This window comes from Poecilia reticulata, chromosome 18 (genome assembly GCF_904066995.2).
Source record: "Poecilia reticulata chromosome 18, P_reticulata-male-v2, whole genome shotgun sequence".
NCBI classification, from domain to species: Eukaryota; Metazoa; Chordata; class Actinopteri; order Cyprinodontiformes; family Poeciliidae; genus Poecilia; species Poecilia reticulata.
The window spans coordinates 273008-297164 of record NC_088847.1 but is presented as its reverse complement, the minus strand read 5'-3'; the positions used below and the strand labels follow the sequence as shown (position 1 = coordinate 297164).

At 40.1% G+C, this 24157-nt stretch overlaps 1 protein-coding gene across 16 annotated transcripts in view; it reads left to right on the top strand.

Annotated features, from left to right (window-relative positions):
• Positions 1-24157, top strand: part of camk2d1 (calcium/calmodulin-dependent protein kinase (CaM kinase) II delta 1) — a 108743-nt gene that overhangs the window by 77884 nt on the left and 6702 nt on the right. For 3 of the 16 annotated variants that reach the window (XM_008434849.3, XM_008434851.3, XM_008434852.3), the window contains 4 exons: positions 388-447; positions 3433-3477; positions 6031-6079; positions 24031-24051. In XM_008434849.3, the coding sequence (XP_008433071.1) occupies positions 388-447; positions 3433-3477; positions 6031-6079; positions 24031-24051 (175 nt within the window). The remainder of the gene's footprint in view (positions 1-387; positions 448-3432; positions 3478-6030; positions 6080-24030; positions 24052-24157) is intronic. The other 13 variants (XM_017310418.2, XM_008434855.3, XM_008434854.3 and 10 more) reach the window with 7 other exon arrangements.

The window sequence follows — 24157 nt, the reverse complement described above, 5'->3', positions numbered from 1 at the left end:
TGTGTTGAAGTTTATTTTTGCTATTGGCTGCTAAGAATTCTTCAAGTACTTGAACACCTATGCTCTTATTTTGAAGAAAGTGAAGACAGTTCACGAGGGTTGCCTGATCTGTCAGTTTTCAGTCCAAACACAATATCTATCCTTCCTTCCTTCCTTCCTTCCTTCCTTCCTTCCTTCCTTCCTTCCTTCCTTCCTTCCTTCCTTCCTTCCTTCCTTCCTTCCTTCCTTCCTTCCTTCCTTCCTTCCTTCCTTCCTTCCTTCCTTCCTTCCTTCCTTCCTTCCTTCCTTCCTTCCTTCCTTCCTTCCTTCCTTCCTTCCACTGCAGTGGACACTAAGCCTTGTCACCTCTGCCCTGTCCTGCCCGTCTTTGTGTCCACTGTCCTCCAGATCAACAACAAGGTTAATGTGGTCACCAGCACCAAAGAGCCTGTCCCGTCTCCTGCTCTGGTACACTGTCTGTCTGTCTGTCTGTCTGTCTGTCTGTCTGTCTGTCTGTCTGTCTGTCTGTCTGTCTGTCTGTCTGTCTGTCTGTCTGTCTGTCTGTCTGCCTTTCTGCCTCGGTTGCTGCTTGGCTGTTGACCGTTGCAGTCCACCATCACACCAGTCCTCTGTGTTCTGATTACTTTTGATTCATGCTGATCTCGTCATTTTAGCAGTTTCATTATGTGCGACATGAACCACCCATATACTCTGCCGTACTTTGTTACATTTCTGTACATTGGCTCCATTGTTGTTGATGCTGGGTTAGGGTTTTTAGGGTTTGGGGAATCTGATATGACTTGCGATAATTTACAAATGTAATACTTTTGTGTTCATACTAAACTCATAACCCAGGTTGTAAGTAGACTATCCACCTGCTGGAAATAATAAAAATCAATGTCAATTTATTAATAAAGCACTTGAAAAACAGATATTAACTACACCAAAATGCTGTACATTATTGATTAAACTCAGATAAAAACACAAATTAAAACACAGGACAAGTAAATTACAAAGTCAGGCCTTATGGAAATGCCAAAGATCTTGGAGATAAGCTCAAGCTAAACCATTTAGAGCTTTAAAAATAAATCCAATAAGAAACTGGCAGCCAATGCATAGAAACCAGTAATGCAGTTACATTCTCTCGTTTCTGGGTTCCAGTTAGGAGTCTAGCTGCAGCATTTTGAAAAATGTAGAGATGCTGTAAGAAGATTTAATGAGTTGTAGTAGTCTCAACATGTAGTAATGTAGGCATGCATACATTTCTCAAAGTCTTTGATACAGAACATTGATTTAACCTTTGCTAGAAGGCACAGACAAAAAAATGCTTGATTTCATGACAGAGCTCACCTGCTTCTCCAAATTATGACAACTGTCAAAAATGATACCAAGATTCCTAACAGAAGACTGATAAAAAGGAGCAAGGCAACCAAGAATTTGATCAGGTTTACCAATAAGGTTCTTTTTTAAAAATCAATATAACTTCAGTTTTATTTGGATTTAAGTGAAGAAAACTTTGGTTCATGTCTTCTAAAGCTTTTTTATTTGTCACCAAATAAAAAGCCATTTTGAATGCATGCTACTTCAATAGTTAGCTGACACTTAAAGCAGTCTAGGCTCTTCCTAATAACAGGTATATTCCATTCAGTGATGTCAGTGATGTCACAGTAATAATACATTTGCAATATATTATACAGCCCTAGTGGTCATTTGATTTTTCTGTAAATCAGGGGTCTTTAACCCTTGTCCTCAACATATTTTGTCCCGCAGGTTTTAGATGCATCCCTGCTTCATCATGGCCAAATCAGATGAATGAGCCATTACCAGGTCTTTGCCAAACTTGATGTCATGTTCAAGAGGTAATTCAATAATTTGTCTGAGGTGTTGAAGCAAGGATGCAACTAAAACTTTCAGGTCAGTAGATCTAGCATTGGAGACCACTTGTCTAAATGTAGAATATGCACATTATTCTGCCTTGCAAAGAGTGAGTTATTCTAACCCTTACTGAGTTCCCATGTACCAGTCTTACAACAGCCAGTCAAATTGCTCTGACCGCCAATATCTAAAGTGAAAAATCTTGACTATCTTTAGGTGTCAAGAAAGAAAGAGAATGAAAGAGTCAAGAATTTGGGCATTTTTGACCAACATGTCAACCTTAAAGCTGCAAAGATGAACCCTTGTCTAAGCTCCCTTTGACTGTTCATAAATGGGTGGCCAAAGAACAGTCCTCAAGTGTCCTTTTGTAAATATCCAGCTGGTCTACTGCTATAAAGGTCGAAACACATTGGTTTCGACCAATGATAACGTGTATGACACAAAAATGTCCGACACAGAGTCTGACATTTGTAGAGGTGAAGCTCCTGTTGGACGGTCCCAGTCTGCAGTGGTTAGGGACTAGTACTAAAAGCATCCAACGGAAAGATGCTTTCTTTCAGATTGATCTGGCAACGGGATCATGGTTGGTCATTGTGTTTGAGGATAGGAGGCTTGCTTGTAATTTGTTAGAATCTTGAAAAAGGTCTTCTGTCAGCCAGAGACTAAATGCATTCAGAACACCTGCAGTCCAGGTTGCTGTTGATGATGGATGCATTCATCTACAATTATTCGTTCAGCTTAGAACTATAGCATAGAACAATATGGTGGCTTAGTCAGAATCTGTTACTGTTCTACCCCCAAGTCCACTCAGAGTTGGCTTGTGAACATCCTTTACTTGTCAGCACCTTACCTCGAGAAATAACGAGGTCCAGTTGAGACATCTAAGAATACTCTGCAGTAATCTGCTGAAAAAATCTGCATGTTTCACTCAGATACATGATATGGTGTCATTATGGGTCTGAACATCTTTTGGTTTAGATGCTGATCTGGCTGACGAACTCTCCAGGCATAGTGAGCCTGAATGCATGGTACTCCGATGCACCTAAAAGTGGTCAGCCGGTGATGTCTTAAACTAGGCCAACAACGTTCAACAAAGCACATAATGAAGACCATCCAGCTTTGCATGAGGTTATTTTGTCTCGGTGTGGTATAAAAATGCAGCCACAGTGAACAGGAAGTAGTTCCGCGGTACCATGGACTGGACTGCCATCGGGTTCTCCTTTTATTATCTGTATGACCTTTCTAAGTTTGAAGTGACATGTTTGCAAAGTTGTGTGTGGTGGACTGTTAGTTTGCTGTTGAATGCCTCATGTGATGTGTGTTATTCTACTGTGATTTCTTCGTTTCAAATCTTTAGTAGTACAAGCTAATGACACGTGAGGTGAAACGTTTTCTACTCTCACATGGTTCCATCTATCAGTTCTGCTGCTGTTGTAAATCTGTTTTTCTTTGCATTATTTTCTTTTTCATATCTATCTCTTTGCCTACCATCACATCTGTATATTAATATTGCCTCCTAACACTGTCACTTTGCACCAACCTGCTGCTTTTGTCCTGCTGTGGGTCCTTTCAAAATAGGAGCCACAACCCACTGTTATCCACAATCCAGCTGATGGAAACAAGGTATCCAGCTGATCTGAAGCTGTAGTTTACTACTGCCCTGCTGCTTAGAGCCAAGCTTTACTGTTGCTTTGAACATTTTTGTGTTCTGTTGGTTGTGAAAACTTAACATCATGTGAGAAAATAATGTCTTGCACGCAAAACTGTTGCTTGTTTTTTTCCAATTATAAAAAGGATTATGTTTCCAAAAATAATTCATTCATTCATTTTATTGTCTAAATCACAGAATGATTCTCGCTTCTCATTTCAGTGTGTTTAAACGATATAAAGCTCTATCATTATGACATTACAGTGTTGAGAATATATGCATGCTTGGAATAACCTGGGAACCTTGCAACGGCATGAATACCAAACGTCCTGTTCAAATCCCAGTCAGGTCAGCACAAGCACATCTACCATGTGTTGATCATGAGCTTGTGCAGACATTTGGATCAATGTCATCACGTATATTTCATAAAATCATAAACTGACATTGTGGGAACACATGCATGCTTGTTTTCATGCTTTGTGCTACGCTGTTATCTGATGGTGTGCTAGTCATAGTGGAGTATTGCTAAATATTGCTGTGCATAGAAAGCGACTATACCAAATAAAAGCTCAACACATATCACATCTATCACTAGATTAATAAAATCATCTTTTATTTTTTACTTCATTTAAACCACCTAATGTGCATGCCTGAACAGGTGATAGTTTTCTTTTCATGTTTTTGAAGTAACTTTATTATATTTAGTCAAACATTCAACTAATATGAACTCTTTAGTAGACCTTGTTCTAAGAAAACTGGTTGAAAACACCTATTACTTACTGTTTGATTCACATTGCTCTATTTACATGTTAATATCTTGCATGAAAAAAAGTTGTAAAACTAAACTATAGATGTCAATGTCAATCTATTCACAAGGCACTTTAAAAATGACTTTTAACTGTTCCAAAGTGCTGTATGGTATTCTTATGATGTCCTGATCAGGATTTGTTTTATGATATTGGTCAGTCATTGAGGAAAAGGCAGTTCCAGTCCGATGCTTCACATAGTCATGAACATCAATCCCATGTTTATATGGGATTGATAGGCTAGGCTAACATTAGCAAATGGACTATAGTTTGATATGACTCATTAATAAATAGGAATTTTTTCATTCCGTCACAATATGCTTACTGCAATATTTGCTCATCTACTTTGTATACAGTCACAAATGTCAATTAAATTTTTTAAGAGCCTCAGTGAAAACATGTTTATTCTCAACTCTTTGATGCAAAAAAAACCCCATTGAAATCGATTTATTCACTGCCTGTTTGTACCTGTTCGTGTACGGTTTGTCAAGTTTAGTTTTCTTTTCCAAACAAGTCTGCTTTAGTTTGTGTGATGAGTCCAGACCATGGTGAAGCTTGGTCTGTTTTCAAACTGCACATGAAAACAGTCCTTAAACCATTCAGACCAATAAGAGACGCAATCAAAACTGATGACTCATTACCCCATGATAATAACTCAAAAATAGTCCAAATGGGTGTATTTTTTTTCCTACTTACAGAAAGTTTCTGTTTATATCATAGATCTGTGGTGCATTTCTACCCTAAAGAAAACAATATAAAGATATTTCACAATGAGATATTAACAAACATGGAGAAACCTTACAAAAGCCTTGTATAGCAGAAAATATGATGGGCACCGTAAGAAAGACTTTACAGTATTCAATTATGCTGCGTGAACTGACCAGTACATTATTGTGAGGGAACGCAAAAGTATTGTGTTCCCTCACAAAAGAAAAAGAAAATCCTCCGTGTCCCCTAGGAGGCTCCGTAGGTAGCAGTTCTTTAAGAGTGATAACATTTAACAAGTAGTGTTTAGCTGCTTTCTGTGCAGCTTTTTCTGCTACTTCATCAGCTGTTTGTACATTGCAGAGCAGATCACATGAAACGGATAGAAAGGAAGCTGAAACAGTCGATATGGTTTCACTGTGAATGTTGCTGTGAAGGGTAAAAAATCAGTTATGAAAGCCACACACATAAATAGACAATAATTTATTCTGAGGTTGGGGGGTGGTCTGTGCAGCACGGCACATTGGTAGCACACCATAAAGGGGGATCAGAAGTTCAGCTTCGTCAACGCTGATATTTTGGATTGCATCTGGAGCCCAAGCTTCACCATGGTCTGGAAACATCACACAAACTCAAATGAGCCAAAAGCAGACTTGTTTGGAAGAGAAAACTAAACTTGACAAAAATGAGAAATGTCAAGTGTAGGTTAAATTTAAACTGTCCTATCATTTATTGCGTGTCAAATTTAAACAATATTTCTCAATGCTGGTGCAATTAGTAAGATTTGGATACCACAAAACTGACCATCAGACCTATCCTTTCATCACTTGAAGCTAAACCATCATCATACAAATACCATTTCTTTACACCCTCTTTGTTTAGTGCTCCAGTAGATTACTTTAAGATGACCACTCTGACATCTGTCTAAGCCTGGTGCCTGTCATTACTGTTTCTTTGTGATGGCTACAGTTTACTGTATATATGAAGAACATATGTTCATATTTGTGCTTTTTACAGGAGTCCAGCGAGAGTGCCAACACTACCATTGAGGATGAGGATGTAAGAGGTAAGAGACTATGGACATTTCTTTTGCTTGAAACTTGGTTTGGTTTTTCTCTAACTCTCACTTGTGTGTTCAATCATTGTGAATTCTCAAATGTTGTCGTTGCGTTTTAGTCAGTTTATATGTCTTAGCTGACACATACAGGAATGGGGAGTAGTTGATCTAGATGCTGTATTAATGAGTCTTTTAGCTGCAGTTAAAATGAGCTTGGTGCATAGTGATGGACTGTTTAACTGACCTTATCATTTGGATGTTCCAGAAAGAAATAGTTTCACTAAATGTTGGGTCCCTGAGGGGCAAGCAAAACAGAAAGAGAAGAAAGAGAATTTAGCTTCAGTTTATTAAAAGGACAATTTTGTATGAGTTTGGCCATTGTAGATGATCATACAGCAGTTGACCTGCCAATTATGATAAGTATTGAACGCATCATACATAGATCTTCTCTCGCCCATTCCTGGTTCCCCCATGTTGGGTGGGTAGCTGTTTATCTTCAGCTTGGTCTTCTACTAGAGTCCTGCAAGCTCCAGGGCTCTTTGTAGTATGTTTTGTGTTTCTAGGACTGCACTCTTTTGGACTGAGATCTCTGTTTCCTCAGGCATATTTTAGAACATTTTTTTCTATTGTGTGGGGGTCACTACCCCAAGTTCTCCAATGATCATGGGCACTACAGTTGCTTTCAGATGCCAGGCTTTCTTTAGGACTGAGCCCTTGTTGTTTCTCTCCTCTCTCATTTTCATAATATTTGTATTGCTTGTGATGGCCACATGGATCACATCGGATGTTCTCTTCTGCTTTTCAGTAATCACAATGCCTGATTGTGATGGCCATTACCATTTTGTTAATTTGTATCTGGAAGTTCTGCAGGATCTTAGCTCGGCCATTTTCCGCCACCTTGGAAGGGAATTCCCACTTTAATCCAATGGTCTCCAGTTTGTTTCCCATGCAGATTATTCTGCGTGGAAATACAAACGCACAGAATCAAGATGCCACAAGATTCTGTGGCATCTTGCATATTCCTGTCCAGCCATCTTACACCCTTCTGTGAGTTTCTGGATTGTTTTTGGGGCCTCTTTCCACAGCTTGTTCCTGGAAGTTTGCCTGGTACTTGGATTCTTGTAACTTTTCATCAGGCTGTTAGAGTAGACTTTATTGTGGGCATTTGAAAGTACTTAATTCTTTTTGTTGGCATAGAAAATGGCAATTCTGATATTGAGGTGTTGTATATGTTTAACCATGTAAAAATAATTTGACTGTCAAACTAAATCAATTTTACTAGATATTGCAATTGATTTGCTAGAAAATAAAAGTGAAAGTTGGCTGCCTCTAATCCTCCAAGAATTTTATTTTTCCAATAGAACGTGCTCCATACATGTGTCAGTTGATGTAAACCAGTTTTGTGTAGGGGTAATTGAGAGGACTGAGAATAGATAATTAAGTTGTGGAAGTATCTTGGTTTTAATTGTGGATTAAAACCGATGGTGAAAATGGAAGGTTTGTCCAGTATTTAAGGTCATCTTCAATCTTTTTAGGTAGTGAGGTTTCCCCCAGTGAATCATAGGCCTGGCGGGCCACCAGGCTTTACTTGTGCCCCCACCAGGCTAAGCATTGCTTATGTTTCTAAGTCTTTTTAAATGTTTGCATTTTTAAGATTTTATAGCTGGTGTTCAGATATTCATCTTCAAATCTTTTAATAAAACATAATTATCAAGTGATATATTCAAATTTCCTGTCAACTTTAAACATTTTTCAACTCAAAAAATGACAGGCCACTGGATGAATGACTGCCCTAGTGCCCAGCCACCAGGCTTAGCAAGTTTTCTGAGGGACACCTCGAGGTATGAACAAATAATTCTGACAGCCTGAGGAAAGTATTTATTCCTAGATATTTGATATTCCCATAGTGAGAGGTCATGCAGTATTTTGAGATGCAGAGTCTCATGTTCTATCAGAGAGTGGAAGGATAATGGATTTTCCCCACTTTACGGTGTAGTGTGAACTTTTGGAAAAGATAAATCAATGATATTAAAAGTTTCTTGGAGAGAATTATGTGCATCATGTAAAAATAACAGGATATCATCTGCATATAGACTTTTGGGTAACACTTTATTTGAAGGGGTATTCATAACTGACATGACACTGTCATAAACATAACATAACACCTGTAATGAACATAAAGAAGTCTTTATGAATGTTTATGACAGTTGTCATGAAGTGTCATTCTGTAAATAATGACACTTTTAATTCAAAGTTGCTCTAAAAGTTGCTTTGAAAGTCCATTAAAAATGCCAACTTTGCATTAAATTATCATAATTTACAAAATCATGCAGATAGACTGAACACGGCGGGCGGCTGAGTAGTTACTGCTTACCGTGTAAATGTAGCTTTACGGACGAACCTGGCAGAAATCATCTGAGTGTGACAAACGAAGGTGTCAAATTCCGTTGCCAACGTCATCACAAAAGCTGGGCAAGGCACACACCCGTCAAGCCTCCCGTTTTTTACCCCTTTTCCCCACAATTTTTTAAAACCATTCTTCTGTAAATATCCCGTATTGCTCTCTTCCTGGGTCTACCGGCGGTATCTCCCCCCCATATTACGCTTGTTTGTCCATCGGTCTTCCCCAGACCTACCGTCTGTCTCCTGGTTTGTTTCCTCCCTCAAACCCCCATCTTACATTTGTTTGTTCGAAGATGAAAACATAAACTAAAAGCTGGACTATAGACATTTTTCATAAGCGTATTTGTGAGCCTGCCTCTTTATCATTAAATTGAATAGAATTTCAGATTTTTGAATGAATTTTTTTTCAGGTTAACTTAGAAAGTGAGCTATTATTTTTACAGGTTAATTTTCTAAACTACAAAAAAGTAACTGTTAGGGATGCTTAAATATGAAAAATTGGACTGATATTGATATCCAATAGTAACACTGGTGTTATGCCAGATTTACCAATATTTTATTTTATCAATTTTTTTGACCCGATTACTCGTTTAATCGTAAGAATAATCGATAGATTACTCGACTACTAAACTATTTGTTTACAACAGCCCTATTCACAAGTTTGTTCGGTTTTTTTTGTTACAGTTTTTTCACTTTTAAAATATAGTAGTGCCCCCTTTCAGGGCCCTCTCACAATAAATAAAATTAAGTATTGGAAAATGCGGGCTAAATCTAGGAGAACCACCAGCTACTTTCTCCACCCTTCTCAATATAAATAGTGGATATGAAATACCAAATCTCAAATGGGATTAATATATTGAAATGGTACAATTCAAAACATTAACAAGAGCATGGCGCCAACATCTGCTCCTCCAGAACTCGCTATGAGACCAGTCCCTCTGGATAAAACAGGCCTCAGAGTAAAGGTGAGGGAGGATCAGGAGCTAGACAAAAGAGGGGGAGGTCAGGTCCAGACTCAGACCTGCCCACCACTTTGAGACAAAGAGTTGTAAAACTTTGCATGTTGAGGGCTAACATTTAGGAAACTGTGTTCTTATGACCCTGAAGTACATCTGACTTTGAAATCAAGGAAAGAAGAGAAATTGGCCAAGAGAGAGCCAATTAATTCTAGCAGCACTGAATTCAGTTGTTCTGGACTGAGACAATATCTAATACGTGGCAGAGCAACAACATAAGAATACAAACAGTCTGGCTTTTGTAGATGTGTAAAAAAAAAGCCATATCACTATTCTTTAATCACGTCATGTGATGGGAGGAGCCCCAACAGAACGATCTAGAAGCGGACTTGAAAAAGATTTGGCTTGCAAAGCGGAGCTGTTGTTAGAAGGTCTGGGTTTGAATCCAGGATGTTTCTGCATGGAGGGACCTCACCTCCCATCCAACTGCTGGAGAAAGGAACCAGCCTTTTTGAGACGTTGGATGGATGGAAAACTTTTTTTTCTATTAACAAAAACTGGACATGAAACTATTTATGAGAGAAAAACTTTCTGTATGAAATGATGAAGGAATGAATGGGTGTACCCAACTTGGCTTTTCTCTGAATGTTTCTGGTCCTGCCTACTGTGCATTTATGTGAATACTTTGTGATTTCTTTTTTGAAGGGGGTTTAGATGAAGTTGCAAATGTCAGGGGAAATGTTGCCCTAAAAACTGACAGTATCATCTGCATCAGCCAGTACAGTGCATCAGCAGTGGGTTGCCAGATCTGTACCATTTCTGAGCAGCCGCTCCTAGATCGTTCTGTCCTCCCATCACATGACGTGATGCAGCATTACAGTGCTGCAGGCTTCTCGGAGCCACCATTTTGGAGAGAAAGGGTTCCATTACTGTCTTCTGCTTCCTGTTGTCAGTGTGATTTGTTCCTTGCTGGTTAAAGAGTGAAGAACAAATTGTCATTTTCTGCTCATACTGCATGTATTTCTTCATGTTTACTGTATTTCCATCTCATTTTCTTTGTCATCCCTGCTGCATTTCCATCTCATTTCCCATTATCCTCAGCACACTCTCCTTACTCTAGTCACCAAATCTTCCACCTGAAGCACCTAAAGTACTCAGCCTCTCCCCCTTTGCTCTCACATTCTTTGTCGTCCTCCTCTTCCTTTTCCTCCTGCTGGTATTCTCCAAGCGTTTGGCCTAGTGGTGAAGAGTGCAGCCAGCTCATCCTATGGTCACTGATGGCTGCCTACCTGCTCCTTTTCATCACATCTGTCACCCTGGTCCTTTTCTCTGACCATTCCACTGCATCCCACTGCGGTCCCCAGTACGCCCCCACACAGGGCACTGACACCCAGCACAGAGCACCACTGGCTGACCAAGATCCCACCGACTCCCACTGTAAGTGTCATGGTAACATAGCTGGAAGGAAGCTACAATCTTGAGCTGAGCTAAAGTCCATTTCCTAACTTTGATTCATGCTGCTTAGAAATATTGGTGGTAACTAGGATTATATTTTTACTTATCAAGATTTTTTTACATTCAATGTTTTAGATCAGTGTTTCTCCACCCTGGTCCTCAACGCCCCCCGTCCTGCATGTTTTAGGTGTTTCCCTTCTGCCACACCTGAATTGTATCTCTGGGTGATTAACAGGCTTCTGCAGCACCTGATGGTCATGCAATCATCTGAATCAGCTGTTCTGGAATAGAGGCTCATCTAAAACATGCAGAGCAGAGGGGCTGAGGACCAGGGGGGAGAAACACTGTTTTAGACCGTGACAGACAACAGACTGTTCTTTCCAGGTCAGTTTTCATTGAAAAAGTGAACTCAAGTTCTACAGACACAGAGTTCTGGTTCTAAGTAAACTGTCTGCAGTTTCTGTGATTTTAAAATTAATCAAGAAACCTACATGATGTCCTTGGTCCTATTCAGGTCCTTTAAATTTCGTACCACAAACAAGCAAAGCTGGTATGACAATAAAAAAAAAACTTGAATCCTTGAATAAACCCTGGACAGTGCTCCAGATATCTTCCAAGTGTAAATAAGTAGAGAAAAGTACAGATCCATTGGTTTTAACGAAGAAAATCAGCAATTATTCAGATAAACTGCTAGTTTCATCAATTGGATGTCTGAAGTGTAACCATTTCACGGTACAAAATTATTCACAACTCTTGAACCTTTATATATTGTTTCATTTCAACCACACACTGCGGTACATTGTTTTGGAATTTTCTGTGACTGTGCCAAGTACTACATGATTAGCTATTTTTTCCTTCAACTGTTGTGCGAATTGTATGCAAAAATGTTGCAGAAAAGAAAAAAAAAGTGAATTAGTCTGGACTTGCAGACTTGGGCATTTTTATTAGTTTGGTGGCCCTGGTAAGGCACAGAGCCTACTGTCAATCGGACAGTTTGGTGTATCAGAACTGGGTTTCCATCCCCCATTTAGGACATTAACTCTTTTTCAGAGAACCCAAGACCACCTCAAGTGAGCGAAAAACCTGTTTTGCAAAATTGAAGAAGTTCTTTTGAATTTTTGCCATTTTCATCAACTTTCTCTGACCAATGGATACTTCATGATGTACTTAAAAAAATTTGATATAAACACAGCCAATGTGGAAGGAAAAGCACACCTGTTGTTTTTTTTTTTGTTGTTTTAACTTTTTTATGTTTACCACATAGCTTACTAAGATGTTCCACAACTGTTGTGTCTTTTGGGTTTATTTGCTTAGCTCCTAATTTCAAATGTCACATCACCATCCATCTGTCTGAGACCAGGTAATTAAACAAATAATTAATTGTCTTATTTTCACTTTTGCTTTGTATTGTGACTTGGTTGTTTGAACACATACCAGTGTTGTGCTGTGTGGTATTGTACACCATTCATCAAACAATAACTGATATAGACCAAGAGCTGTTTAGCTAGTAATTTCTGAATTTCTGATAATCAGGTGGTGCTCCAACTTGGTAAATTTGATTAAAATGACCAGCTTTACAAATAATTGTTCTTGACAGTCAATGGGACTGTCAAACCTTTAGCCAAACTACACATTCTTGGACAGCAGTCTAAAAGAACTCATTATAGTTCATGTCCTTTATGAACAAAATGTAGAAACATATGTTTTTAAAGAATAGATCTTTAACAGCATTGGCACATTTGTTGAGCTAAGAATGTGCTTATTTGATCCAAACACTGTGAATGTGTTTCTGATCTCAGCTGTGTTTGTTTGCAGGTTTCAGAGGAGTTAAAGTTAAAGGTGGATAACTGCTGTGGATCTGCTTTCAGTGCACATGGATGTTTTAATTGTTACATAGTGATATAACAATTAAATGGGTTTTTGGAGTTGAAAGACTTTTCAGTGCGTCAGATCTCGACTCGCACCTCACTGAACTAAATTAGTGCATAAATTCAGGGACAGTGCCATCTACTGGTCAGAGTTGGTAATGACGCATTTACCAGCCTAATGCATTAATTCTTGAATACTGAAGAAAACACATTAAACACTCATGTTCATGTTTTGAAAACTACCTTTGGCAATCTTTAGAACAATTGCTAAACAGAACCAGGCCCTATTGAAAAATTCAATATAAAATATAATAATTCAGAAACTATTCAAACACAGATTTGAACATCTAATGACAGATTTCATATAGTTCCAGCTGCATGAGGTAACACATTGAAAACCACATGGTTAATGATCCTTTACATCATTAAACAGCTGATTACTAAATGAATCTTGCTTTGTCTCAAAATCCTTTAACTGATCCAATAAATCTAATAAATGTATTACTAAGACCACAGTGTGCCTGTCCATGTGTTGTCACGGTCTCGTGCAGCATGATGTATGTGGCAACTTTAGTCTCGGAGAAAAAGATGATTTCCAGCTGATGGCTCACAATGTAATGTTTCCACTCTACAAATACCAATAATTATCAGTGGAATTATCTGCACATTTTATAGCATTTTTAGTGCTTACATGTCTCTATGATGCACTGAATATTTTAAAAGTTTTCATTAGCAAATGGATGAAATTTATAGTAAAACTTATTAAATTTAATAACTTAAGCAATTCACACCGGTATGCTGAATTTCAACTTTTGGACCAATTCAATACTGTTCTAATCAGTTCTACCTCGTGGCATGGTGTTCCATCATGGTAGAAATCCATAAACGATCATCAAATTGTTGCTGGATTGTTGGAAGAAGTTGCTTTTGCAGGATGATGTGATCCCACTCAGTGTCTGAGTGGAAGTGGGTGGAAGCCCATCACCTTAGATAAAAAGGAATGACTCGCATGCATCAGATCAGGATCAATCAATCAAATTTTATTTCTGTAGCACATTTCAGCAGCAAGGCGTTTCAAACACAAAAACACAGAGTCATGCAACATAGAATCAACAATCAAAAACATTAAATTTCCTGCCAAGTCGAAGTTCTGCCCTTATGAGTACCTCATAAAAAAGGGGGGGGGCACTCCCCTTCTCAACAACGGGGGGTGGCGGTGGGGATTCCAACCCGCACCCCTTAACAACGGGGGGGATCTCCAACCTGCACCCCTTTTCAACAGTGGGGGAGGACTCTAAACCCTTATCCCTTTTCTTGCTAGCGCTTGAACCCGGGTTGGGATTCAGGTGGGTTTTAAGTCGAGATTTAAAGGCAGTCAGTGTTTCAGCTGTTTTACAGTTTTCTGGAAGTTTGTTCCAAATTTGTGGTGCGTAGAAACTGAATGCTGCTTCTCCTCGTTTGGTTCTGGTTCTGGGGATGCAGAGCAGAACCAGAACCAGAACCTGAGAGGTCTGGAAGGTTGATGCAGCAACAGCAGATCTTTAATGTATTGTGGTGCTAAACCGTTCAGTGATTTATAAACTGTCAACAGTATTTTAAAGTCTATTCTCTGAGCTACAGGGAGCCAGTGTAGGGACTTTAAAACTGGTGTTACGTCTCTATCTTCCTGGTTTTAGTGAGAACAGCAGCAGCAGCTTCTGGATCAGCTGCAGCTGTTTGATTGATTTATTAGTCAGACCTGTGAAGACGCTGTTGCAGTAATCAATGCGGCTAAAGATAAACACATGGATGAGTTTCTCTAGATCGTGCTGAGACATCAGTCCTCTAATCCTGGAGATGTTCTTCAGGTGGTAGAAGGCCGACTTTGTGACTGTCTTAATGTGGCTCTGAAGGTTCAGGTCAGAGTCCATCACTACTCCCAGATTTCAGGCCTGATAGCTGGTTTTTAGTTGTAATAACTGAAGCTGTGAATTGACTCTAGAGCAGGGGTGTCCAAAGTCGGTCCTCGAGGGTCGGCATCCTGCATGTTTTAGTTCTCTCCCTGGTGGTAACAACAACCTCCTCGGCTTGTCAATGTTCTCCTTAGGCCTCTAATGAGCCGTCATTTGATCCAGGTGCATTAAACCAGGGAAAGAACTAAAACATGCAGGATGCCGACCCTCGAGGACCGACTTTGGACACCCCTGCTCTAGATCGTTCCACTTTAGGTCCAAAGATAATAACTTCAGTTCTGTTTCTGTTCAGCTGGAGAAAGTTTTGGCACATCCACACATTGATCTGTTCTAAGCATCTATTCAGTGATTGGATGGGTTCAGAGTCACCTGGTGACATCGTGATGTAGAGCTGTGTATCATCCGCATAATTGTGGTAGCTAATCATATGTCCTGTTATAACCTTAGCCTGTAGGACAGGGGTGTCAAACTCCAGTCCTGAAGGGCCGCTGTCCTGCAGTTTTTAGATGTGCCACAGGTACAAAACACCTGAATCAAATGGCTTAATTACCTCCTCAGTTCTCCAGAGCCTTGCTAATGACCTAATTATTCTATTCAGGTGTGGTGCAGCAGAGGCACTTCTAAAAGTTGCAGGACACCGGCCCTCGAGGACTGGAGTTTGACACCCCTGCTGTAGGATCATATAAATGTTGAAGAGAAGGGGTCCTAGGATTGAACCTTGGGGTACCCCACATGTGACCTTTGACCTCTCTGATGAGAAGTTTCCGATTGAAACAAAGAAATCCCTGTTCTTTATGTAAGATTCAAACCAGTTGAGCACTGGACCGGAGAGTCCGACCCAACTCTCCAGTCGATTCAGTAAAATGTCCTGATCAACACTGAGGTCCAACAGAACCAGCACTGTGGTTCTCCCACAGTCTGTATTTATATGGATGTCATTGAACACTTTGACTAGGCCGTCTGCGTGCTGCGGTGAGCACGAAAACCAGACTGGAAGGAGTCAAAGCAGTTTGTTATTGTTAGGAAGTTATTTAATTGTTTAAAAACAGCTTTTTCAATAATTTTGCTGATGAATGGGAGGTCAGAGGTCAGAGGTCGGCCTGTAATTCTGCAGTAGGGATTTGTCCAGATTGTTCTTTTTTATAAGTGGTTTGATAACTGCTGTTTTCAAAGCCTGGGGGAAAAAAACACCTGAAGAGAGCGATGAGTTACTATTTGGATCAGATCATTAATGACAGGCAGGACTTTCTTAAAGAAATGTGTGGGTAGGACATCCAGACAGCAGGAACCGGAGCTTAATTGACTTATAATTTCTTCTAGGGTTTTATAATTTAGTAGTTGAAATTGGGTCATTTTTCCTGTACTTGTTTTTTGTGGGGCCAGCATTAGTACTGTCTTTGGAGTGGATGTGCAGATTAATCCTCTGATCTCTTTTCTCTAAAAAGAAACTTGAAAACTTGTTGCTAGCGGCATTAGATTGGAGTTCAGGTGGTAACGTCATAGGAGGGTTTGTGAGCCTGTAAACTGTCGCAAATAAAGCTGGAGCATTGTTAGTGTCTTTGTTTGACATCTGCAAAGAAAGCCTCTCTTGCATGTTTTAGTGTTGAGCGATCGTTACGTCGTCTTTATGTTCTCCAAAGAAACCTACCTACTACTTTGAGGTCAGCTATGAGGTCAGTTCTGTTTGTTGCTGAAAATTTCCTCAGTCACTGTGCGGATGAGCATTTATCATATTGTTTATCATTTCAATCAATCAGTCAGGTTTCACATTTCAGCATTGAAGGCAGTTCAGAGTGCTTTACATCATAAAAACTTAAAAATACAAAGTCAAAAAAATCCACCTCACAGTAAACCAGTAAAAATTAAATTTTGTCAAGATTGTTGTTGCACATCAAAATGTTGGTCAATGTGATTCAAAAGCAACTGTAAACAGGTGGATTTTAGTCTAGGTTTAAAGGAACTCTGTTTTAGCTTTTTGCAGTTTTCTGGAAGTTTGTTCCAGATTTGTGGTGCATAGAAACTGAATGCTGCTTCTACATGTTTGATTTGGGCTCAGAACAGACCAGAACCAGAAGATCTGAGGGGTCTGGAAGGTTGATGCAGCAACAGCAGATCTTTAATGTGTTGTGGTGCTAAACCGTTCAGTGATTTATAAACTAACAATATTTTGAAGTTTAGTTTCTGAGCCACAGGGAGGATTTTGGAACTGGGTGGTGTGTTATATCTTCCTGGTTTTAGTGAGAACTTGAGCAGCAGCGTTCTGGATCAGCTGCTGCTGGAGAATTGATTTTTTTAAGCAGACATGTGAAGATACTGTTGCAGTAATCAATGCGACTAAAGATAAAATGCATGGAGGAGTTTAGATCTTGCTGAGTCATCAGTCCTATGATCCTGGATATGTTCTTCAGGTGATAGAACGTCAACTTTGTAACTGTCCAATCTGATGAGAAGTCACTTATTGAAAGTACTTTGTCAGTACTGTGGTAACTATGGAAACCAGACTGAATGATGATGAAACACTGTTTTTTCAATAATTTTGCTGATGAATGGAATGTTGGAGTTTGGCCAGTAAATCTGCAGGAGTGATTTGTCCAGATAGTTTTTTTTAGCAGTGGTTTGATAACTGATGTTTTTAAAGCCTGAAGGAAAACACCTGATGAGAGGAATGAGTTACTATTTGAATCAGATCAGAGGCAACGACAGGCAGGACGTTCTTAAGGAAAGTTGTGGAGCTTAATTGATTTAGAACGTCTTCTAAACGTTTATAGTTAAGTAGTTGAAAATGAGTCATTTTTTTGTATTTGTTGTTTGGGCATAGATTTGATTTTTTTTTGGTGTGGATGTTTAAATTAACCTTCTATTTTTTTTTACATTTTCTTTGTAAAGAAGAAAATTCTTTACAAAGAAGTTGGCAATTTCATTGCAGGCTGTGATCAGAGATCAGGTCGTAAATAAGTGAATGTTTCTGTTTATGATTTCCGCAAAGAACGTTTCCCTTTCATGTTTTAAGTTATAGCTATTGCAGTCTTTCTTTGTAGATTTCATAATTAATGTGAAGTTGACTTTTACACCATTTACATTTGGCCCTACAACAAATGTTTGTTTCAGATCTAACTATTTGCACATATCACAAAAGTGAGTACACCCCTCACATTCCTGCAGCTTTTCATGAGGCAACACTGACAAAATGACATTTTGGCACAATGAAAAGTTGTCTGTGTGCAGACTGCTTTTCATTGTGCTTTTCAACCCTAACCCTAAACTGCCAGCAACAAAAGTGAGTACACCCTAAGTGAATGTTCCTTGAGAATCAATATTTTGCGTGGCCACCATTATTGACCTAAACTACCCTAACTCTCTTGGGCATGGAGGAGTTCACCAGAGCTTCACAGGTTGCCATTGAAATGCTTTTCCACTCCTCCATGATGACATCACGGAGGTGGTGGGTGTTCAAGACTTTGCGCTCCTCCACCTTCCGCTTCAGGATGCTCCAAACATGTTCTGGAGACATGCTGGTTCTGGAGACATGCTTGGCCAGTCCATCACCTTCACCCTCAGCCTCTTCAATATAAAGCAGTGGTCATCTTAGAGGTGTGTTTGGGGTCATTATCATGCTGGAACGCTGCCCTGCGACCCAGTTTCCAGAGGGAGGGGATCAGGCTCTGCTTCTGTATTTCATGGTACAGATTGGAGTTCATGACATGTAACTAACCAACACCTGCTGCACTCATGCAGCCCCAGACCATGGCATTCCCACCACCATGCTTGACTGTAGGCATCACATATGTATCTTTGTACTCCTCACCTGATTGCAGCCACACATGCTGGAGACCATCTGAACCATCTCTTGCTCTCGATGAAGGCGGACGCTTTTTCCCTCTGCTCCCTCCCTGCTCCATGCCTGCTCTGCTTGCTCTGTTTTTTCCTGACCTTTCTATATTTTTGGAGCCTTTCTTTGCACATCATCCAAATCTACAAATTATGAATCTGGTCAACCAGTCTCTCAATGCAATTGATCAAATTTCGATGAGAAGTCTGGGCACAGGAGAGTCCTCTTGTCCAGCGGGGACACACCCGACGGGATTCACCCTGGATTATTCATAGCAGGATTTCTGCTGTTTGGAGCTTGTGGATTCCTGGATTATTGACAAATTTATGACGGACTTGGCCGAACAAGCGAACACTCAGACTGTTGGTGGACAGAGACGAGGAATCTAAAACTCACTAACGAGTTGGAATCGATCTTGGAGAAGTTGCTAGTTTTGGTTCAGTGGAACGACCAAACTAATTTGGATAATTGGGAACTGTGATGTATCAGAGAGACTTTAGGGAAGATTGAAATTTATAATCTTCCCAACCTAAGACATTCTGCTTCTGAATTGGCTTTCCCTGTGTGGCCTTGGAAGGGCTGCATAATTCCAATCTCCTTGAAGATATGTAAACACAACGCTCTTTCCCGTCTCACCCTCCCCTGTATCCATGGAGCTGTGGAGCTGATCGCTCCCAAGGACATCATGCCTTGATAACAACACCTCTATCAGACTTCTGCCAGGAGGCCGAGCAACGTGGTTTCATGGCTCTGTGATGTACACTTATTTACCAACCCAAAACTTGGAATCCAGAAAAACTACCTTAGGAACTACTTTTTAGACTCCTATTCTTAAAAACCAGAAAAAGAATTAGATCAGAATTAGATCAGAGGATACTTACTTATACTTAGGAGTAGGAGTATCTAGTTTATTTACTTTGGATCAACATTATTAGCTTTTTCTTCTTTTGCTCTTTCCTTTTTTTGTTATTTTGTTTATATTTCCTTTGAATTTCTGTAAAGCACTTTGTTGCTGAAAATGTGCTATATAAATAAAATTACCTTTACCTTTAAATACCTAAAATTTTAGAATGGAAGTGATCATTATTACATTGTTCCCATTAAAGTGAAAGGCATGTCTTGTAGGAACAAGTCTCCATGGACATACACCATGGAAACTCACATTTCTGCAGATATCATGGGACAACACTGACAAAATGACACTGATACAATAAAAAGTAATCTGTGTGCAGCTTATATTACAGTGTAAATTTATTCTTCCCTCAAAATAACTCTATATTCAGCCATTAATGTCTAAACTGCCAGCAACAAAAGTAAGTACATCCCCAAGAAACTACTTCCCTAAATGTCCAAATTGAGCAATGCTCGTCATTTTCCCTCCAAAATGTCATGTGACTTGTTAGTGTTACTAGGTCTAAGCTGTGTATAGGGAGCAGATATGTTCAGTTTTCTAGTACAGCTCTCACACCGTCTCATACTGGTCACTGAAAGTTCCAACATGGCACCTCATGGCAAAGAACTCTGAGGATCTTAAAAGATGAATTGCTCCTACATAAAGATGGCCGAGGTTACAAGAGGATGGCTAACACCCTGAAATGAGCCACAGCACAGTGGCCAAGATCATTCAGCTTTCTAAAGAGTAGGGTCCACTCAGAACAGACCTCGCGTTGGTCAACCAAAGGTCAGTGCATGTGCTCAGCATCACATCCAAATGCTGTCTCTGAAAGATAAGTGCAGGAGTGCTGTCAGCATTGCTGCAGAGATTGAAGAGGTGGGAGGTCAGCCTGTCAGTGCTCAGACCATACGCCACAAACTACATCAACTTAAACTGTCACTGCAGAAGAAAGCCTCTTCTGAAGTCTGTACACAAGAAAGCCTGCAAACAGTTTGCTGAAGACATGTCAACACTGGATTACTGGAACCAGGTCCTGTGGTCTGATAAAGTAAGGTAATTTTATTTATATAGCACATTTTCAGCAACAAGGCAATTCAAAGTGCTTTACAGGGATTAAAAGGAAATACAAACAAAAAAACAAACCAAAGGAAAGGACACATTAGGGCAAATGGCAGCATTCAGACAAAACAAAGGGCAAAACAAAGCATGAGTGAAGGCGGTGACATCACAGAGCCATGAAACCACGTTGCTCGGCCTCCTGGCAGAAGTCTGATAGAGGTGTTGTTATCAAGGCATGATGTCCTTGGGAGCGCTCAGCTCCACAGCTCCATGGATACAGGGGAGGGTGAGACGGGAAAGAGCGTTGTGTTTACATATCTTCAAGGAGATTGGAATTATGCAGCCCTTCCAAGGCCACACAGGGAAAGCCAATTCAGAAGCAGAATGTCTTAGGTTGGGAAGATTATAAATTTCAATCTTCCCTAAAGTCTCTCTGATACATCACAGTTCCCAATTATCCAAATTAGTTTGGTCGTTCCACTGAACCAAAACTAGCAACTTCTCCAAGATCGATTCCAACTCGTTAGTGAGTTTTAGATTCCTCAGCTGGGCTGTGAGTCTCAGCAAGACTCGCATCCAACTTTCGTCTCTGTCCACCAACAGTCTGAGTGTTCGCTTGTTCGGCCAAGTCCGTCATAAATTTGTCAATAATCCAGGAATCCACAAACTCCAAACAGCAGAAATCCTGCTATGAATAATCCAGGGTGAATCCCGTCGGGTGTGTCCCCGCTGGACAAGAGGACTCTCCTGTGCCCAGACTTCTCATCGAAATTTGATCAATTGCATTGAGAGACTGGTTGACCAGATTCATAATTTGTAGATTTGGATGATGTGCAAAGAAAGGCTCCAAAAATATAGAAAGGTCAGGAAAAAACAGAGCAAGCAGAGCAGGCATGGAGCAGGGAGGGAGCAGAGGGAAAAAGCGTCCGCCTTCATCGAGAGCAAGAGATGGTTCAGATGGTCTCCAGCATGTGTGGCTGCAATCAGGTGAGGAGTACAAAGATACATATGTGATGCCTACAGTCAAGCATGGTGGTGGGAATGCCATGGTCTGGGGCTGCATGAGTGCAGCAGGTGTTGGTTAGTTACATGTCATGAACTCCAATCTGTACCATGAAATACAGAAGCAGAGCCTGATCCCCTCCCTCTGGAAACTGGGTCGCAGGGCAGCGTTCCAGCATGATAATGACCCCAAACACACCTCTAAGATGACCACTGCTTTATATTGAAGAGGCTGAGGGTGAAGGTGATGGACTGGCCAAGCATGTCTCCAGAACCAGCATGTCTCCAGAACATGTTTGGAGCATCCTGAAGCGGAAGGTGGAGGAGCGCAAAGTCTTGAACACCCACCACCTCCGTGATGTCATCATGGAGGAGTGGAAAAGCATTTCAATGGCAACCTGTGAAGCTCTGGTGAACTCCTCCATGCCCAAGAGAGTTAGGGTAGTTTAGGTCAATAATGGTGGCCACGCAAAATATTGATACTCAAGGAACATTCACTTAGGGTGTACTCACTTTTGTTGCTGGCAGTTTAGGGTTAGGGTTGAAAAGCACAATGAAAAGCAGTCTGCACACAGACAACTTTTCATTGTGCCAAAATGTCATTTTGTCAGTGTTGCCTCATGAAAAGCTGCAGGAATGTGAGGGGTGTACTCACTTTTGTGATATGTGCAAATAGTTAGATCTGAAACAAACATTTGTTGTAGGGCCAAATGTAAATGGTGTAAAAGTCAACTTCACATTAATTATGAAATCTACAAAGAAAGACTGCAATAGCTATAACTTAAAACATGAAAGGGAAACGTTCTTTGCGGAAATCATAAACAGAAACATTCACTTATTTACGACCTGATCTCTGATCACAGCCTGCAATGAAATTGCCAACTTCTTTGTAAAGAATTTTCTTCTTTACAAAGAAAATGTAAAAAAAAAATAGAAGGTTAATTTAAACATCCACACCAAAAAAAAATCAAATCTATGCCCAAACAACAAATACAAAAAAATGACTCATTTTCAACTACTTAACTATAAACGTTTAGAAGACGTTCTAAATCAATTAAGCTCCACAACTTTCCTTAAGAACGTCCTGCCTGTCGTTGCCTCTGATCTGATTCAAATAGTAACTCATTCCTCTCATCAGGTGTTTTCCTTCAGGCTTTAAAAACATCAGTTATCAAACCACTGCTAAAAAAAACTATCTGGACAAATCACTCCTGCAGATTTACTGGCCAAACTCCAACATTCCATTCATCAGCAAAATTATTGAAAAAACAGTGTTTCATCATCATTCAGTCTGGTTTCCATAGTTACCACAGTACTGACAAAGTACTTTCAATAAGTGACTTCTCATCAGATTGGACAGTTACAAAGTTGACGTTCTATCACCTGAAGAACATATCCAGGATCATAGGACTGATGACTCAGCAAGATCTAAACTCATCCATGCATTTTATCTTTAGTCGCATTGATTACTGCAACAGTATCTTCACATGTCTGCTTAAAAAAATCAATTCTCCAGCAGCAGCTGATCCAGAACGCTGCTGCTCAAGTTCTCACTAAAACCAGGAAGATATAACACACCACCCAGTTCCAAAATCCTCCCTGTGGCTCAGAAACTAAACTTCAAAATATTGTTAGTTTATAAATCACTGAACGGTTTAGCACCACAACACATTAAAGATCTGCTGTTGCTGATCACAGTTCCCAATTATCCAAATTAGTTTGGTCGTTCCACTGAACCAAAACTAGCAACTTCTCCAAGATCGATTCCAACTCGTTAGTGAGTTTTAGATTCCTCAGCTGGGCTGTGAGTCTCAGCAAGACTCGCATCCAACTTTCGTCTCTGTCCACCAACAGTCTGAGTGTTCGCTTGTTCGGCCAAGTCCGTCAAAAATTTGTCGATAATCCAGGAATCCGTAAACTCAAAACAGCAGAAATCCTGTTATCATGAATATATCCAGGGTGAATCCCGTCGGTTGTGTCCCTGCAGGACAAGAGGGCTTTTATAAAAGTTACATACTTTCATATTGCCCACTCTCTTCATATTGCCTACTCTTTTTCACTGGGAAACGGCTCTTCTTCCCACAACTCATAATGTCTTCATCTGTCTAAAAGTTAAAGGTTTGAGTTTTGTAATGAGCTGGTTTTTTTTGTTTGTTTTGTTTTTTTTAGCTGGATGTGCATCAGCAACCTTATCTGTAGTGTCTTTATTTGCAAAGTGAAGTCCATGAGGGGACGGACGGTATTTCAGCAGTGTCACAAATGGTCAATCAGAACTAGGTGGTGTTGGATGCAGGATGCTTCCCCTGCCTTATTTTTCTGTTCTTTGACAGCAGAGCGGCTTGTTTTTGGACCTTCTCAGAAGAAGTATGTGTCAGTCATCAGTAGGTGGTATCCTGGTCTTGGTGACCATTCTTGGACATGTAACCGGTCAGCAGGGTGTCAGTGTTCAGTTAGCTGGAAACAACACTGAAGCTGTCCAAGGTACAAAAGGTTTCTGTGTGAAGGATGCACTACTTACTATTTGCATTCATTGTCTCCTAGCTTACCTCTTTAGCATGAAAGGTAATGTTGATGTTGCATTGAGTTCTATCACCTTCACCTCCAACCAGCCTCTAATTCATTCTTCTCCATGTGACTGTGTGTGAGCCATGCCTCAAACTGTGAGCTT